At 43.6% G+C, this 20,001-nt stretch overlaps 1 protein-coding gene across 6 annotated transcripts in view; it reads left to right on the forward strand.

Annotated features, from left to right (window-relative positions):
- Window positions 1-502: 502 nt before the first annotated feature.
- The window catches only part of RABGEF1 (RAB guanine nucleotide exchange factor 1), an 82,816-nt gene continuing 63,317 nt past the window's right edge, over window positions 503-20,001 (forward strand). For all 6 annotated transcript variants that reach the window (XM_039849406.1, XM_039849407.1, XM_039849408.1 and 3 more), the window contains exons 1-4: window positions 503-801; window positions 3,302-3,471; window positions 6,636-6,814; window positions 7,242-7,614. In XM_039849406.1, coding sequence (XP_039705340.1) covers window positions 658-801; window positions 3,302-3,471; window positions 6,636-6,814; window positions 7,242-7,614 — 866 coding nt within the window. In that variant the 5' untranslated portion in view covers window positions 503-657. The remainder of the gene's footprint in view (window positions 802-3,301; window positions 3,472-6,635; window positions 6,815-7,241; window positions 7,615-20,001) is intronic.

Consider the following 20,001-nt stretch of genomic DNA (forward strand, 5'->3'; position numbering starts at 1 on the left):
GCTGCTCCTCCTGTCTTACCATCTCAGTGACCTCAGCGCCTCCTCCCCCACCGTCCCCACTGAAGAGACCTACCAACCCCTGCCCGGGATTTCCCTGGCCTTTGACAGCCGAGGAGGACCAGGACTCGCTGGCCTGGAGCCAGACGAACGACCAGGTCACGAGCTCTCTCGCCTCTCAAGTTACTAAGTGTCGCCCCCGATGCCTAAGCCACCGTCAGAGGCGGTGGCCGCGCGAGTGCGCGCGCGCGCGCGCGGGTCCAGTGTTAGCAGGAGGAGAGGCGCGCCCGCTGGCCAGAGGGCCAATCAGAGCAGGGCAGGCAAGCGGCCGGCTCCAGCGGCCACTCAGGCGCAGGCTGACCGCGCTGCCTGCTCCAGGATTGGGCGAGCCTCCTGCCAATCAGGGGCGGAACAAGCGGGGGCTCGGCAAGTAGCAGGAGGCGACCACGTCAAGCCCGCGCCCCGGAGGTCTGCGCGGTGGCTGGCTGGCCAGTCGGTCGGCGGAGGGAGCGGCCGCCCCCAGGCACGCGCGCGCTGCGCTCTTCGCCCCTCCGCGCAGCGGTTCTGCCTCGTCGCTGTCATGCCAGGTGCTGCTCCGTACTAGCGCCGAGTACGCTGCCCGCCTGCCCAAAGCCGCGCCCACTGCCCAGAGCCAGAGGGATGGTGGTAGTCACGGGGCGGGAGCCAGACAGCCGTCGCCCGGCCGGTGCCATGTCCAGCTCCGACGCCGAAGACGACTTTCTGGATCCGGCCACCCCGACGGCCACACAGGCGGTGCATGCGCTGCCCCTGCTGACCCAGGAGGTACCTGGACTAGGAGGGCGTGGGAAGGGCTCAGGAGGAGAAGCAGGTGCTGAGTGGAGCTGACCTTGGGATATAAGCCCTACTGGGTTTGAGGGTCAGAGGTCGGGCTGAGGTGGCGCCATAGGAGCTGTGCTCCCCTGCCCTCCTGTCCGCCCCTGCCCCCGTAAAATGTACCAGGTGTCTCTTCCTTGCCCTAGAAGTCACCTGGCTCCCCAACGCCCTCTTTCCAGTACTTACTGCCTGCACGGTTACTTTACTCCCACCCCTCTGTCCCACCCTTACCAACTACAGAAGGGAGGGTAGGCCGTGGCTTGGGGAACTTGGAGCCCCAAGAGATGATTGTGTCTTCTAGAAAATCCCAAATGAGGACTTGGTGGTTGCCCAGACCTAATCTCCAGCTTCCCAGAGAGTGGGGTAAGGGATTGTGTGCAGATAAGAAGCAGAACAGCTGGTAGATGTGTCCACACTCACCTGACAACTCCCTTTTCCTCACTAGCTGCTGTACCGTGGTGCACGGTGGCTTCCGCTGGTCTTACTGTGTATGACAGCATCATATTAACACCTGAAATGCCCTGCAAGAGAAGAGAAAAGAGGAGGGCACTACTGGGCACTGAAGACAGAGACTAGAAAGGAGGAGCTAATATGGGAGCATGTGACCTTTGAACACCTAGGAGAATGGGCAGAGCCCCAGAGAAGGGCCGAACAGGGCTGGATGAGGGTTTTAGGAAGCAGATGGTGTCATCTGGGGGTTAGAGCCCATACCACTGACATCATGGGACACTTGTGAAAATGAGCAAAACTCTAGAACTACTCTTTGCAATTGGGGGAAAAAGAGTCTTTAAGAGACACAGGGGTACTGTTTTTTTTTTGTGCACTGTCTTTGGGGACATGATGTGGTTTGAGGTAAAAAGCACAGGACCCAGAGACTATAGGCTAGGACTCCAGTGCCAACACTCCCACAGATTACATTGTCCATGTGAGATCTAAAACTGTTTTTGATTGCTTTTTCCTCTCTGCCTCAGTCCTTCCACGTTTAATGTGGAGCAAACAGTTAAATTGCTATGAGGTATCCTTGGGAAAGGTTTAAAGATCTCCAGAAATGTAAAGTATTATTATCCCCAAATAATATTCGAGTCTTTGGTATGCACATAAAGTAGTTTTAAAGGAACTATAGAATAAGCAGAAGGCATTTCCTGTCCTTTGAGTGCGGAAGAATAATAGTACATATATACATAGAACTGTGAACACTTTCTATTTCATTCATTCATTCAGTGCATATTTAGGTCTTTACTGTGAGTCAGGCACTGCTCAAGGTCATGAGTAACTTTTATTTAATGTATTTGTACCCTACTTTATTTCGCAAATAATTCAAAAGTTTAGAAAAAGCACTGACTAGATACGTAGACTTTCACTGGAGTCAGAGAGATGTTGTAATATTGAAAAGTATGCACTGGGACAAAATTTTAGTTAATCTGGAGGAGGATTGTGGGAAATTAGAATTGGCTTCATTTCTTTCAAAATCACATGGAATGAAAGATATTAAAAGAAAGAAAGGAAGAACGGAAGGAAAAAAAGAAATGTCCTGAGCATTTTAGGAAAAACCTAGAGCTTCTCAAAGCAAATTTATTACATCATTCCCTATTCTTTACCCACCCTGGCTTCCAGAACCTTAGCTGGACTAGGGACTAATCTAACTCTACAGATTGAGAAGGAATTGTTCAACAAACATCCACAAGCCTTTCTGTGGGTGGCCTCATGATTGGTGAACAAGATGTTCTGCCCTCAGAAAGCTTGGATTCTAGTAGGGCGGGCTCACAGAAGAAATAATTGCCAATGTATTGTGCTAGGTGCTACGATAGAGGAGAGTGCAGCATACAAGGAAGGCACAATTTTGGAGGGATTGTTTAGTTAACTCTGTCTTGGGGTCTGGCAAGGGACAATACAGCAGAAATGCTCACAGAGTAGGGGAACTTGACTAGAAGCTCTTAGAATGAGTGGATGCTTCTAACCTATATGGTGCCTTGATGTGAATTAGAAAAAGAGCAGACATCTGGGATTGTAGATCACTCTCACCCAGGTGCCCTTGTGCAGGAAACAATGTATACCACTATATGGGGCACTTGTATTTGCTAGATGGAAAAAGGGAGGGTGGTAAGAGCATTTGGACAGAGAATTCTCGACACCATGAGCCAGGGCATACAAATGGTAAATTCAAGAAGTGAAAGGACAGTGAAGGCTTCAAACTCTAGAGCAGAGATAGTAGGATTGGGGTAGAGAGACCTGAAGAGAGGAGCTATGGAGTGGGGGGTGGATAGAACTTGGCAACTGGTGAGTGTGAGGAAAGACAGGAAAGAGAAGAGTGTTTAGAAAGACTCCTGGCTTTGGCTTTGGGTGACCAAATGAATGGGGAGACATTAATCAGATCCAAGAAGACTGTAGATGGAGCAGCCCTGGCTCTCATTCCCCTTGCCTGGCTGAACATGCAGCTGTTCCTTTCCAGTTTCCTGAGGTTGTCCCCCTTAACATTGGAGGGACTCACTTCACCACACGACTGTCTACTCTGCGGCGTTACGAAGACACCATGCTGGCAGCTATGTTCAGTGGGCGTCATCACATCCCCACCGACGCGGAAGGCCGGTACTTCATTGATCGGGATGGCACACACTTTGGGTATGTTTCTCCCTCAATGATCAACTAGGCACAAGTCCTAGCAAGTGAGTGGCCTGGGCTTGATTATGGGGCTTCCATAGTATCTAGAAGAGATAACATACTGACAGAGTCTAATAAATGTTCTTATGGAATTGGATCGAAATTCTTAGTTCCTTTCCCAGAGGAGACAAGGACAGCTGCAGAAATCCCATGTAACACACACTGGCTGGATGTGATGAAACTGCTTCTATCCTATTTAACTATGAAGTTGTCATCTGTGTGGAGAGGAATGGGCGTGATCCTACCTACAGGTGGGAGAGTTCCAAAACAAGTTCTTGGAGAATACTCTCAGATCAGATTCTAGAATTCAGCGTTGCCGTTACGGAAAAATCATGGTGTGTGGCAGTGATTCCCAGACTTTTTTCAGGGGGTTAAAACAAAGAACGTGAGGGAAGGGCTAGCATAGCATTGCCATCCTTAACCTTGCCAAGAAAAGTCTTAAAAAACAAAAAAATCTTAAATTATCACTGTTATTTTAACACTGAAACATGAAAAGACACAATTTCAAAAATAGCCCTTCCCAAGAAAGGACTTCTGATAACCTTACACATACAAAATTTAAAGACTTTTTAATTTCAGTTTCTTTGTTTCTGAAATCAGAAATAATTATAGCTACCTCATAGGCCTGTCATGTGGATTAAATCAAGAGCTTTGGTATGACCCCTGGCCAGGTCCTTTCAGAGTATATTGCTGAGCTCTTTTCCCCTTCAGTCTAACTTTGGAAATGACAAAAGAACTAACATGGTCCTTGACCTTGAACAAAATGACCTGGGAGGCAGAAACTCTCTAACCACTACATCTCTGTACAACCTCCACATAGGATTTTCCACATTGGGAGAAGGGTCATTTTATTCTCAGAGAGGAGCCTCAGGTCAAATAATTTGCTTTGAAGCATCTGGGCTATCAGCTCTTTCTAATGCTGAGAAAACAAAGTGTCACATTGCTCTGCAAAGCTATAAAAAGGTTTTTGTTTGCAGACTGTTTAGGGGAGGAAAGTGTTGGCTCCAGCTGGCAGCTCCCACAGGACTCTTAGCTAGGCCTTGCCTTGGGGGTATGTTTTTCAGAGTTCACCAAGGTTTGCTTAAGATCCTAGAGCAGGGGTCCCCAACCTATGCAGGTCAGTGGCCTGTTAGGAACTGGGCCACACAGTAGGAGGTGAGTGGCTGGCAAGCAAGAGAAGCTTCATCTATATTTGCCACTCCCCAGTGCTAACATCTCTACCTCAGCTCCACCTCAGATCATAGAAGCACCAGTCCTTGGTGCCAAAAAGGTTGGGGACCGCTGTCCTAGAGGACCAATTTTAAAAGGAGTTGTGGGAGGGGGAATATAGTTTGGATGTGGGCTGATGTACCCTTAGCCAGGTGGTCACACCTGGTAAGTGGCAGAGCCAGTCAAGGATGTGGTAGAAAACAAGATACTGTGGCATTTATCCTCAGACTACTGGACTCCAGTGGCCTGTGATTCATTAGCAGCAAATGAAGTTGCTGAAAGACTCAGATAAAGTAAAATAGGAGTTTAGGGCATTTGTTGGGGTAAATTTCTCTGTTGGTGTGCCTCACATACTCCCCCACAACCATGGAGGCCTGGGCCTCCACTTGGGGTAGTTTCCCATTGTGATCAATGCAGAGTGCTTTTGGTCTAAAGTCTGGACCACTGTGAATGTGAGCTTGGAGTTACTATGTCCGTATCTGAGCCCTTGGCTGGCAGTGGTTCCTTGAGCAAGGGTGTTCCTTAACCTCTTTGAGCCCCAGTTTTTCTTCATTTATAAAATGGACATAAGATAGCACTTATCCAATAAAGTAATTGAAAAGATTCAATAGGATAACACATAAATAGTGGCTGACACAGTTAATAGTGAGGATTAGCTGGTGTTGCATTATGTGTATAGACTAACTATGGAGGTAATGGCTTGATCTTGTGGTTTACTCACATATCCTTACAGAAAAGCCCTTACCATATCTACCAGTGATGGATCTGCTTACTCTTAGCACTACAGAATCTAAAAAGAATTCAAGGAACTGAATTTTTATTTTAAGAAAATGCAATATGTGATTTTATTCACTCCTGAAACCAATTTGTTCAGGTGTTAGGATCAGGCATTTGATCTCCATATAGCTACAGAATAATACTAATGACAAGGATATATAGAAGATAACTTCTACATTGTTAGTGGGAGTGTAAATTGCTATAACCACTTTGTCAAATATGCACTATGATAGAACAACTCCACTTCTAATTTTTACCCAAGAGAAATTGGTACACGTGTCCACAAAAAGTCTTATATAGGAATGTCCGTCAGAGCTTTACTCATAAGAGCCCCAAACTGGAAACTTCAAATGTCCATCAACAGGAGAATGGGTAAATAAATTATAGTACGTATATCCATCCATACAGCGATATGCTACATGGCAATAAAATGCAACAAACTACTGTTACACACAACATAAATCCCCAAAACATTAGGTCGAGGGAAAGAAGCCAGGCACAAAAGCAAACATATTGTATGATTCTACTTATATGAATTTCAAGAAGAGGCAAAATGAATCTTTATTGATAGAAGTAGAAATAGAGTGGTTGCCTCTGCAGGGTTGACTGGAAAGAGGCACAAGTAAACTTTAAGGGGATGGAAATGTTCTATACCTTGAGCTACGTGGTGGTTATATGAGTATATTCATACTTAAGAAGTAACTGAATAGTACACCTAAGATTTGTACATTTATTGAATATTAATTATATCTCAATTTGAAAATATATTAAGAGCTGGTAATCTTTCCATTATTCCTATATATACCTAATAATAACAATACCTAATATTATACCTAATAATAATTGTAATTATAATAATAATACTAATAATAACAACTGCTAACATTTCTTGAGGGCTTACTTTGTGCCAGGTATTTTCTAAGCACTTTTTATATACTAACTCATTTAATCCTCTCATAACATTATGGAGTAGTTTTCTTATTTTCCCCCATTTTACAGATGAGAAAATCAAGGCCAAAAGGTTCACTTACCCAAGATTACACAGCTGCTAGTCCAGTTCCAGATTCTGTCCTCTACCCACTATTTGACACTGCCCAGGTCTATTAGCTCCTCACCAACCTTCTTTCCTTCCTGCTCAGAGATGTGCTGAATTTCCTGCGCTCTGGGGACCTGCCACCCCGGGAACGTGTGCGGGCTGTGTACAAGGAGGCCCAGTACTATGCCATTGGGCCCCTCCTGGAGCAGCTGGAGAACATGCAGCCGCTGAAAGGGGAGAAAGTACGCCAAGCATTTCTGGGACTCATGCCGTATTACAAAGGTGAGGGGTGAGCTGTCCAGGGCAGTCAGGGTGTGGGGAAGGAGGCTGCAAGGCACCTGTCAGTGCTTAGCTCTCCACCAGATTAGGTGTATTACTCGGGAAAGAAGAGAGACCCACTCCCCTTCCTACCCTCCCATCTTGGTCACTGGGAAGACACAAAGGAAGTCTACCTCACCTGTGACAGTCATCGAATCACATTTCAAAAGGACAGTCTTCATCCCATCGCATTGGTTTCCTTTTGCTCTGGACATCCCTGTTTAAGTTTGTATCCTACATAGGCTCACAGAGTCCCTTCCCCCAGGAATCTGCCTCTTTCCTCTTAGATCCTGCCATTGTTGGGGCTCTCTTTGTGCCCTCCCACTGCCTTGCCTCACTCCCCGCCTCCCAACCCCCACCCCAGTGATGGTTGCTATATTCACTCCCATAGACCATTTGGAGCGGATTGTGGAGATTGCCCGGCTGCGCGCAGTACAGCGGAAGGCCCGCTTTGCCAAGCTCAAGGTCTGTGTCTTCAAGGAGGAAATGCCCATCACCCCCTATGAGTGTCCACTTCTCAACTCTTTACGCTTTGAGCGGAGCGAGAGTGATGGGCAGCTATTTGAGCACCACTGTGAAGTGGATGTATCTTTTGGGCCCTGGGAGGCTGTGGCTGATGTTTATGACCTGCTGCACTGCCTAGTCACGGACCTCTCAGCCCAGGGCCTCATCGTGGACCACCAGTGCATCGGGGTGTGTGACAAGCACCTCATCAACCACTACTACTGCAAGCGCCCCATCTATGAGTTCAAGATCACATGGTGGTGAGTAGTCCTTGTAGGAAACCAAACCCCTTCAGGGAAGGTATCCATTGCCCTTGGTGGCTCTGGCAGTAAGGTCCCTGGAAGGGCTACTGACTTCCCCAGAACCTGCTGAGGTGAGGACTGAGTCTGGAGGCACAGCTCCAAGTGCACAGGTGCAGTTTGGGTTCAGGCTCAAGGCTTGTGGCCCACAAGACTTGGTGCCTGCACTCACCTGGCCTTTCCTCCAGACACAGCAGTCTTTGCCTGAGGCTGATGGAGTCTGGCTTGCCAGGACTTGACCAGGAAGTCCAGAGCAGTTTCATCATTTTTCTTGACCTTACAAGAGTGTCTGCCCATTTTAGAGCCACATTAGCATACTAATGTAGAATAATCACTTCCTCAACCCTGTTCAGGTATTCCTTACTTGTTCTCAGTGTATAGGTATGAACACAGAACATAATGGGGGATTTGTTTAAGTAGCTACCCACAGCCCATGGCTGAAGAAGGAGCCTCTTCTTTCCCTCTCCTCCAAGAGTAGTCCCAGGCTTTGTTTTAGGATGTGAAAAGACTCTTCCTTCTGAAACATACTCTTTACCACTTTTTGGAGATAGAACCATAGTTGCCAAAACCATGCACCAGGTTGGCCTTAGAAAAGCACAATGTTTACAGCCCTGCTTTGGGCCTTGGCTTCTTCTATCTTCCACCAACTTTCCTTGCTTGAAGGGTTATCTTCTCACAGGGCTGGAATGCAAATTTCAGAGGCACCTTCTGAAGAATCCCTAAGTCAAACAGGCAAGATGCCTGGATCTGTTAGCTTCAAGATGTAACATCCTTTCTATAGGCTCAGAATACCTCTTTGGCTGCTATTTCATGTGGCAGGATTCAGTTTCTGGTAAATCTTGGATGGGAATGCCCTCTTTTTTTAAACCTTGTTGCTTTATCCTGCTAACATTCTCCTTCCAGGAGAGTGTCTATCCTGGAGAAGTAAAGAAAGAGCTGGGTGAGAGGCCCAGCTATCCCAGGAGCTGTAGGAAGACAGCAACAGACCTCCATTATGTTTTACAACCCATGTTTCAGAGAAAGAAAAGGATCCACAAGGTTCTGCTCCCACTACATTTCCTTCTTGTTCTGTCTGCAGCCTGGGGCAGCTAGGCAGGGAATGGACACCCATCTCCTAATGGAAGGACCAGTAATTACAACAGAGCATTTCTTGTGCTGCAGTAAGGGCTTCTCCCTGTAATCATGATTGTACTTGACTTTTTCTGGGTGTCCATGTAGGGAGATTTTTTATATGTGAAAAGCTGGTGAGGAAAAGCTAGACTTACGAGACCAGAGTGGTGAAGTAGGGCGAGGATGAGCTACAAATGGCTACATCCTTTTGGGGAAGAGAAGGCCAAGCCCTGGGACTTTGGCTGAATTCTTTCACAGGGCAGTGACCTCCTGGCCCTTGTGTGGGAACAGAGATTCCAGGGCATGGTTTTACATTCTTATATTGTATTACATGGGTAGAGCAGAGATACGGACTGAGATCTAAGAGGAAAGAACAGTCAGTCATCCTAGTTCTGAGATATGTGTTCTATTGTTCTCATCTACAAATGGATTATCACTTGGAACTTAGCCCAGCAGCATAGCTCTTGCCTTGTTCTAACAGTAAAGTCTTTCATTTAAGTTGCTCTGATTGTTGTTACTGCCTAATAGATGTTCATTTTTTAACAGACACCATGGCAAGCTATTCAGGAGAAAGTCAGTATGAGTAGAGAGCAGATAAGAAAGCCCAATGTTTTCAGTAATGTGGCCCTGACCCCTTCTCTTTACTACCCCCAGCATAGAGCATCACAGCACTTGATTATTTAAAGTCCATACATGTAAGATGGGGAGTGGCTGGTTTGCTCAAATGCAGGTTTACTCAAAAAAAGTCCCTGAAGACTTGCTTGGAGCTACAGATGCTGGATAAGGCACTGTCTGTATGCCTCTTGCTAGAGACACCCACTTTCTCTGTCCCTCCGTGATGTTTTCAAGGAGGTGTGCTCTGTACCATCGTGGGGAGACAAGGCTCTGGGCCAGTAGACCAGGAAAAGCAGGAACGTGTCCAGCTTAGAGCTCTTTCTATATGGAATAAAAGAATTCAATGACCCAGTTTGGCCATTCTCTAATGAGAAGCCAAAGCTAGTCTGAAAAGTGCTGTTTGATGTGGTGGTTTGGGGTAATGGCCTCCAAATAAATGTCATCTCTGAGGAAGTGACTTCTCGTGGGATCCTTTTTTAGCTCTAAATGGCCAGGCCCAGAGCATAAGAAGCGTTGGGTCAGGAAGAGGGTTCCAAAGGATGAATGCTTCTCCCTTATTGAAAGGAAGTATATTTTCATAGAATTCTTGTGCACGATGCCAATAAATGCCTCTCATCCTGACAAGGGACTAGATTCATTCTGCCATGAGACTGGCCAGTAGTTTTCAGTGGGTCAGAGTGCCTGCCTTTGGGGCTTCCCTTTTGATTTTGGGTACCTTTTCTCCCGGGTACCATGCTCACTGATTGGGAAGATGAAAATTTTAGGAGATAGGACTGTATGGTGCAATGCTAACCATAACAAAATTCAATGAAAATGAAAAACTTAATGGCAACAAAAAAGACTGAAACAAAACCACAGTGAAACACATCACACCATTCCAGGTGGAAGAATTCTTTGGGTAACACTCTAAATAGAAGAAATAGAGGAATCATCACCATCCTTATTCCATCTCTGGTTAATTCACCAAGCTGTCCAGTGCTTATCATTTGGAAAGTGGTCAGTTGTGCTCTGAAAGCTTCTGTTCTTTTTTCCTGGGGCTTAGGATATTCTGGGAGCCGTCTGAGCCTTGTGCTTCCGGCTGATCAGGTGTTACAATCTTCCTGTTCTGAGTTGCTCATTGGAAGACTAGGAAGTTGATATTTGCAAGCCACAAAGTGGGGTGAACCTCAGTGTGTGATCTGGGTCTAAGCTGGATCCTGAAGAGGTTAAGATAACAACAGAACAAAAACTATTCACATTGAGCATTTTGATTCCAGTTAGAATTTCAAATATCCTTCTGCATACTTTCTGTCTATATTTGGTTCTGATATAAGTGATTAAGCTTTCTTGGGTACCATTTTGCTGGGGCTCTTTCATGAAGGTGGTACCTGCCTTATGATCCTTAAAAAGGAGGCTTTATTCATCAGAAGCCAGAGTATTGGGAACTGTGGTGGGAGAGGCACTTTTGGAATTCTGGAAGAAACATATATGTATACATATGTTAATTGGGGGAAGGGTGGACTGGCAGAGGGTTGGGGGAGGTGGTAACAAATACTGGGTATAGGAACAGGTAGTGCCTCTGCAGTGTGAGAGGTTACTTTCTGTATGGTGTTGGTTTGTATACATGTAATAACACTTCCTGTGTTTGTTTGTTACCTGTCTGTGAGCACTTTGGTGCATGGAGCCTCAGTTCCTTCACATAGCATTAAAGGCAACAATGAGAACCTGGGTGCCGTGCCTTTCTTTTTTAGAGACTTACTTTCATCCTTCCTCACTCCCCCCATTTTGCCAGCAAATATGTCTTGATTTCTACTTAAAATGTGATGTGTTTGGGGTGCCATATTAAATTAAATAGGCTCTTCTCTGAGAGTAGCAGCTGAACTTCTGCCCTGACGAAGTTGACGACAGGTGGGCCCCATGAAGGTCTTTCGGTAGTTACTCTAACCTTGTCTCTGCTCCAGGTAGGAGTGTGCCCACTTAGCCTAGGCAAACAGCTCGGCCCTTTTTTGTTGAGAGCTCTCCAGGGGAAGAAGATAGCACAATTGCACAGTCACTTATGTGGCTCACAACCATGTCAGTAATTCTGACAGAAATTCCTCCTGTCAGATCACCCAGTAGGAGATAAGTGACTCCAAGCTTCTGTGAGCCTCAGTGGGTAAGACCCTGCCTTGAGGAAGATGAGTGTAAGTTGCCCTTCCTCTGAAAGCAGAGTTTGACACCTTTCTGGCTAATGAATGTCCTCATCAAGATGCCCCTTGGTGTCACTCATGAATTAACCTGGAAGGGTGAGTTCTGAAGTGCTAGGGATCTATGTCACCCTCCAACTGCTTCCCTTAAATCTCTGATTATTCTAACTTTCAGATAAAAACACTGCATCATCTATGCCAAATGTATTCCTTGACTTAATTACTATGCACATACTTACACAGTAATAATACACTAATGATATCTTACAAGTTGGAAACTGAAGCTCATACAGGTATGATTTCCCCAAAGGCACATAGCTTGTAAGTGGCAGAGTCAGGATTCACACCCAGAGCCCTTTTCTGAAATCCTCATGGGTATTCAACAGCAGAGCCCTCCCATTTAGGAGTGCAGCATTCCACCTCTGAGGCTCAGGGCTTCACCCTGCCTGGCTTATAAAGATTTGAAAAGCAAATACTCTAGAATAATATTAGAAAGACTTTCTTAGATATGTAGGTCTTAAGTAGCGCTGAGCATTAAGAAAATAGGTGGGGTCCCCAATGTCCACTTGGTGGAGAAGGTCCCTGCTCATGGGACAATGAGTGGAGAATAACTTAACAGGTGAGTAATGACTCCCTGGCTGGACACTGTGATGGGATGATACAGGACAGCCTGAGTTAATCAGACTCCTGCAGTCTACAGGTCTCATTACACTGATGTGCTGTGCAGTTTGAGCATGTGGGGAGGTATGCCCAAAGGTGATGGCCCTCCTTCAGGGCCCCCTGGCATGAAGAGAATAATTGATACTCTAGCTCAGGGAGCATTACATACCTGGCTTGGGGCTCATGGCCCTTGGACTCTGGGTCTCTACCCTGCCTGTGTATTTTTTGTTGTCGTTTTGCAGATGACTTTTTAGCTGGCTTTACTTACTTTTCATTTTGATTTGTTTAACTTATAGCCTGTTTTATTAGCTTTTATTTACTTACCTTTAACTTTCTGTCTGATTCCTGACTGTTCTGTTTCTCCTATCTTATACTTTGCTTTCTCTATTTTTTAAACTTTTTTTTTCCTGAGCTTATGTATCTGCTTTATTTTTTATTTTATTAAAATTAAAAAAATTTTTTTCAATTATAGCTGACATTCAATATTATGTTAGTTTCAAGTGTACAACATAGTGGTTAGACATATAACTTATGAAGTGATCTGATAAGTCTTGCACTCACCTGGTACCATACATTGTTATAATATTATTGACTATATTCCCTATGCTGTACTTTACATCCCCGTGACTATTTTACAACTACCAATTCGTACTTCTTAATCCCTTCACCTTTTTCACTCTGCCCCCCAACCCCCCTCCCATCTGCCAACCATCAGTTTGTTTTCTGTATCTATGAATCTGTTTCTGTTTTGTTTATTTGGTTTTTCAGATTTTACATGTAAGTAAAATCACATGGTATTTGTCTTTCTCTATCTGACTATGTCACTAAACTTGATTCCTAACATATCTTTTAAGTGAAGCACACATATGAATAGAATGCCAATGAAGATAGTTCTTGTTCTGAGCAAGAGAGATTATATGCTTTTTTTTCTTCTCTAGTCATTTCTACAATGATCTTACCAGCTGTAAACATTAGGTACATAATTTCTCCTTTTAGATGAATATCTTCTAAAATCTAAATTCAAAGAAAAACTGATAGTGTTATTATCAAAATTGTAGATAACCCAGCTGGCCGAACTTTTACCTTCCCCTTCAAAATGTCCCTCTTGCCACTTCCTATACAAAATGGTAGTAAGTACAGGGCAGTTCAATTCCTAGACTGTTTAAGGACTTCTCCTCTCACATACTTATTCTTCCTGAGGAATGACATTATCTAGAGATCCAGGGATTCCACCTCCTCCAACTACCTAACACCAAGTAGAAATAGGACTGTTGTGCAGCAGGAAAAACATCAGGAAAGACTGAACTGAACCATCTTGGACCATCCAGAGCACTCCGTAAAAGGGGCCTGTAATCAGATTATGATGCACCTTTCCCAGCCTTCTGTGATCTCAGTAGCAAGCTGATTCACCCTTCAACAAACCATGACTTTTAGAGGATTCTCCTAATGTATCACAGACCCTGAGTTTTCTATATCATATGATCTTGGCAGATGGCCCGGCTCCAGTAGGTCTTTAGAATAGATGTATCGATACTTCTCAGTTATTACTAAACTCAAGAAATAGAACCCCAAAGCACCACAAAGCTTAGAGCTTGACCTCCGTTAGAAGAAATTTACAAGTTGAGTCAAATCTTTACTCCTTTGTTATTTTTATAAAGGGAGTGGGGATGGTATCACGAGTAGGCTTAAGTGCCTAGAATGTGTATCAGCCTCTATAAATTCCTTTATTAATGTTTTTCAATTACATCCTGATCACCAGTTGTGCCTTGGCTTATTCTGCCAGCCCATCTGTATGTGAACGCGTTGTGGGTACTTCCCCTCCTCACTATGTCAGTTCCACCTTCCCACTCCATTCACAACTGTCCCCTCTTTGGCATTTTAAAGTGGTTGGCCACTTCTGGCCATACCTCACTGGCATCTGGTAGCCAGCAATGGCAGTGACACTGTACCCAGGCTGCCCTCTTCTTATTTCAACCAGGTAAATGCATTTTTGCATTGAGGTCCCTGACTTTCCATTTCAACTTTCTCATCTGGCCTGCTAGGATTTGGAGAGAATTTTCTGGCCCCATCTCTAGGCTCTGTATCCACCTCACAATAGCAGCAGAGGGTGCCCACAGGACCCTACTAAGTGGACAAGTTAGCTTTACCCTCCTTCACCTCAGGAGGAGTATTGATGTACTTTTCCTGGAAACAGAATTCACCAAGATCTGCCTAACAGAAATATGAACTTCCCTGGTGAGCTGATCACATCTCTACCTGCTGAAATGAGGGTGGTGTTATTTACTTGACATTCCCACAGATCAAAGCAGTATGTATCTGCCTCCAGACATATTCCCTCCACGGAATGTGCCACCCAATGGCCTAATATTCTTCAAAGTGCAGCTCTATTTGGAGACTCCCATTGGTCCAGAGAGGCAGAACATTAAGGAATCCCCTCTGTAGTCACCTGCAGGAATATTCCATCTCTTCCATTAGGGCCTTTAGGCCAGAGGGTTCCACCGCAGTGCAGTTTATTGCCTGATTTTGAACTCCTGTCAGTTCCCTGCTGGGATGGCAGTCTTGATCCCTTTATGGCAGTGGCACTCCTGGGACAACCTGGATTTATGGATTGAGATCAGAGGTAGAATTCCCAGGTAAGTCCAACCAAGGTATCTATGTTAATGGAGAGAGTGTTTCTTTGTTGGAAAGCTTTCCAGACACTCAAACGTGCCCCAGGATTTCAGGGACTTATAGGCAGTACTGGTCATTCGTTCGTGACCCACAGCTTCCTGACTTGATTATTCTATCTTTTTAAGAGGTGGGTTCCCCTGATCCCTCGCTAAGGACCCAGCATTCTGATAGCTGAAAACTCTGTACATCTTTTCTTCTATCCTGGACTTAATAGCACCAAGGAAGGGTAGCATCTGTCCCTTGTTTCTACATCTCCAATGTTGGTGTTGCCTGAGGCAAACAACCCTTTTCAGTGTAAAAGCTGCAGTATCAACAGATTCAAGGTCTAGCAGCACCATTTGAAAGAACTCTTTCAGGGATATCTTCACAACAACCTGGAGTGGTCAAGGTGTATGTAACTCAGCTACAACTACAATCAGAGCTGGGATTCCTCTGCTGGCCTCCGAGGTTCTTGCATATGTAATGGAGCACCTTTTGAAGCCAAATGTTTGAAAAATAGTGAAGGCAGACCATATTTTTATAGCTGAGTGAGAAGCCACTGCAAGCTACAGATTGGTACCCGTGTGCAGCACAGGCCAAACAAAACCCAGAGCTTCCCAAAGTGGATACAGAAAGGACTGTATTCTCTTAAAATGGCTGATTGGTGTGCCAGGAGAGGAAACCGAACTCTGGTGATCCTGATACATCCCATTGACATCCCATGTGCCTTTATTTCTCACTTGTTAAAAATGGAAAATAACGTATAGAAACTTCTTGAGACTTAACATCTCATATATCAATCTATACTGTCTCCTTGGGTAATCTTCACTGAATTGCATTAGAGTCATTTGTATTAGAAAAAAAGTCTCACAGTAATTTGAATAATTTACATCTTTAATATAAATAACATAATAGGACTAGAGTAATGAGGAATTGGTGAATAAATTCCTCATTAGGAATTTATTAGGAATTCCTCATTAGGAATTAGAGGCTGGAGGCATCACTCTGCCTGACTTCAAATTATACTACAAAGTGACAATAATCAAAACGCCATGGTATTGGCAGAAAAACAGACACACAGACCAGTGGAACAGAATTGAGGGGTCAGAAGTAAACCCATATTTATATGGGCAAATAATTGTCGACAAAGAAGCCAAAAACATACACTGGAGAAAGGAAAGCCTCTTCAATAAATGGTGCTGGGAAAACTGGAAAGCCACCTGCAAAAGAATGAAACTGGACTCTTGTCTGTCACCACACACCCAAATTAACTCAAAATGGATGAAGAACCTAAATATTAGACCTGAAACAATAAAATGCATATAAGAAAACATAGAAACTAAACTCAAGGACCTTGGACTTAAAGAGGATTTTATGAATTTGACCTCAAAAGCAAGGGAAGTAAAAACTAAAATAAATGAATGAGACTACATCAAACTAAAAAGCGTCTGCTCAGCAAAAGAAACCATCGACAAGGTAAAGAGACAACTATCTGAATAGGAAAATATATTTATAAGCAACACCTTCGATAAGGGCCTAATATTCAAAATATACAATGAACCCATACAACTCAATAACAACAAAAAACAATCTAATCAAAAAATGGGCAGAGGACATACAAATGGCCAACAAACATATGAAAAGATGCTCAACATTGCTAGCTATTAGAGAAATGCAAATCAAAACCACAATCAGATAACATCTTACACCTGTTAGAATAGCTGTTATCAACAGGGCAAGTAATAACAAATGTTGGTGAGAATGCGGAGAAAAAGGGACCCTCATACACTGCTGATGGGACTGCAAATTGGTACAGCCACTATGGAAAACAGTATGGAGGTTCCTCAAAAAACTAAGAATTGATCTACCATATGATCCAGCAATCCCTCTACTGGGTATTTACTCCGAAGACTTGAAAACCCATATCTAAAAAGATATTTGCACACCGATGTTCAGCAGCATTATTTACGATGGCCAGGACATGGAAGCAACCAAACTTTCCTACAATAGATGATTGGCTAAAGAAGCTGTGGTACTATGTACAATGGAATATTACTCAGCCATAAGAAGAGATCAAATACTGCCATTTGCAACAACCTTGAGACCTTGAGATAATCATGCTAAGTGAAATTAGCCAGACAGAAAAAGTTGAAAATCACATGATATCACTTATATGTGAGATATAAACCTAAAAGCAACAAATGAACAGGACAAACAGAGACTCATGGACATGAACAATAGACTAGTGGTTACCAGAGGATGCGGGGGCGGGAGGGGGGAAGTAGGTGGTGTAAAAGTCAAATATGTGGTGACAGAAAGAAGTCTAACTATGGGTGGTGAACATGCAATATATATGCCTTGCTGTTGAATTGTACACCTGAAACTTACTGGATTTCGTTAACCAATGTCACCATAAAAAAAAAAAAAGGAATAGCAGATATAAGAAGCAGGTACTAACCTTAGGGCTGAGATAGAGGGTCCAAGAAAGAATACCATAGAGCTGATATTCAGACTTTTGGGGAGAGGCCATGGCTACGGCTCACTGAATGGCATAGAAGTCACTGGAGTTCTGTGCTGTTAGAACTTCCTGGAAATCTACCCTGTAGAATGATGGGGAAAATCTATTCATGTGAGATGTCTTGCCAGAGGTACTCCGGCAGACCACCAAGGGAAGTGCCGGGGAAAGCTGTTGGCCTCTTTGTGCTGCTCATCAGCATGCACTGCAGTAGCTAAGTGCTAGAGAAGCTGTATGTACTATGAGCAAGCACACCAGAACCAGAAAGGAAAATATCTTCCCTCTTGCAATGTTTCTCCCTCTTGCAATGTTTCATAATGTCCTCTACTAGCAAAGTTCAATATTATGTTAATTGACAAAGGAAAAATATTCAAAGGTCCTAACACAATTTTTGCAGAGACAATGAAGGATGAATGTGGAGCTAAGAGGCAATCAATAACTGGCACATCATCTATAGGCTAATAACTCTCAACTTTTTACTCCTGCCCAGGCTTCTTATACTGCTTCTTCAGCCTCTATTAGCCATCTCAAACTTAATATACCCAAATGGAATTCTTTATTTCCCCTCTGCACCCCAAATATCTTCCTCATTCCATCTTCTCTATGGCAAGAAATGCCATCCATCCATCCAGTCAATGAAAATCTGTCATCTTTGACTCCCCTCCATATCTCACCTTTTACTTGCAATCCATCACTTAGTACTTGAATCCATATTCAAGATGTATCTTGAAAACATTCACAGGTTTACTTGTCCAGATCACCATTATCTCTCACCCTGCATTACTACAAAGGCCTCTTGGCATAATTTGCTCCCCCGCATTACTACTACCCTATTCTCCAGAATAGTCTTTTGAAAGGGTGGATTAGATCCTGCAGTATGCCTCCTTAAAACTCTTTGTGTTTAGAATGAAATTTAAAAGACCACATTTGATCTGGTTCCTACCTACCTCTCCACATCACACCACCCTAGCCATTATTTCCCATCCTCCACCCTGGCCTTCTTTCAGTTCCTGCCTCAGGTTTTGGTGACTAACATTTCTTCTGCCTGGAATGATTTTCCTCTAGTCCTTCTCATTCATGGCTGGCTCATTTTTATATTTTTTGTTCCAACTCAAATGTCACATACTCAGTGACACCTTCTTTGACCACCTCATCCAAAGTTTACTCCCATTACTGTCTACTACATCGCTCTATTTTCTTTTAGTGTTTTTTTTTTTTTTACCAATAGTAATTATTTTATGTCTCTATTTCTTTTCAAATAGAGATTTGAAATCTGAGAGCAGAGATTTTGCCCCTATTGTTTGTCCTAACGCTTAGAACAGTGCCTGGAAATAGGTACTCAGTCAAGGTCTATCAAATTATCTGTCCAGGATATGGACAGGAGACCTCTTAGGACATGTTAGTATTACCATGCCCTGTGATTAAATTCAATGGACAATTGCAACAACCCAATTTAGGTAGGGTGACTAATGACCCAGACTCTTCATGAATGAAAGTTTGGGTCACCCCACCAGGTAGAGATTAAATATGGAGATTAAGTATGATTTAAGGAGATACATATGTGTGTCAAGTTGATAAGGGGTGTAGTTGTGGTGGTTAATTTTATGCATCAACTTGGTTGGGTCACAGTGCCCAGATATTTAGTCAAACACTATTCTGGTTGTTTCTATAAGAGTGTTTTTAGACAGGATTTACATTCAAATCAGTGGCCTTTGAGTAAAGCAGATTACCCTCCATAATATGGGTAGACCTCATCTATGCAGTTAAAGGCCTGCATAGAACAAAAAGCTGACTTCTCCCAAGCAGAGGAATCCTGACAGCAGACTGCCTTCAGACTTCATCTGCAACACTGGCTCTTCCTAGTTTAGCAGACTGCCTTCGGATTTGAACTACAACTTTTGCCTGAGCCTGCTGGCATCCCCTATCAAATTTTGGACTCACCAAACCTCCAAAATCATGTGACCCAATTCTTTGCAATAATTATCTTCCTATATATATCTACCTATCCTAGGATGTATATACATACACACACACACATATCTAGAAAAAGATTTATACACATCCTAAGAGAATATATATCTATAACGAAGTCCAAAGGTGGCATACCACATATCTACCACCTTACTATTCTCATTTAACACTCTTTTGAGGATCTGTCCATTTTCATACATACAGAGCTGTTCCTCCACCTTTGAAATTCCATGAAAAGTATGTTCCATGAAAGAACTTTTAAAAATAATTTCTGCTGAATTATGAGATGCACATGCCTCTATTTACCAACAGATTAATAAGCCTTTCCCACATTTAGGCAAACAGTTCTCAACTTTCTTCTTGATAAGGACTACTTGGAAACCTAACAAAAAAAATATAAGATGGAAGTTTTGGGTTTACCTAATTGATTCTATAAATGTTTATAGATTTGGGTCGTGATTGCCTACAATATGGTTTCACCAAGAGAGAATATACTCTTTTGCATATCTGAAGATGTTTTCCCTGATTTTTGATCCTATGGAAAATGGCTTAAATTATGTGGTTCCTAAACTAATTCTCACTTGGGAACCTTCTAATCTGATAAACCCTTCTGCCATAACTATTTGACTATCTTCCTGAGGCTTTCCCCTGGGTTGTTTTATT

The sequence above is a fragment of the Pteropus medius genome, unplaced genomic scaffold (assembly GCF_902729225.1).
Source record: "Pteropus medius unplaced genomic scaffold, Ma_sr-lr_union100, whole genome shotgun sequence".
NCBI classification, from domain to species: domain Eukaryota; kingdom Metazoa; phylum Chordata; class Mammalia; order Chiroptera; family Pteropodidae; genus Pteropus; species Pteropus medius.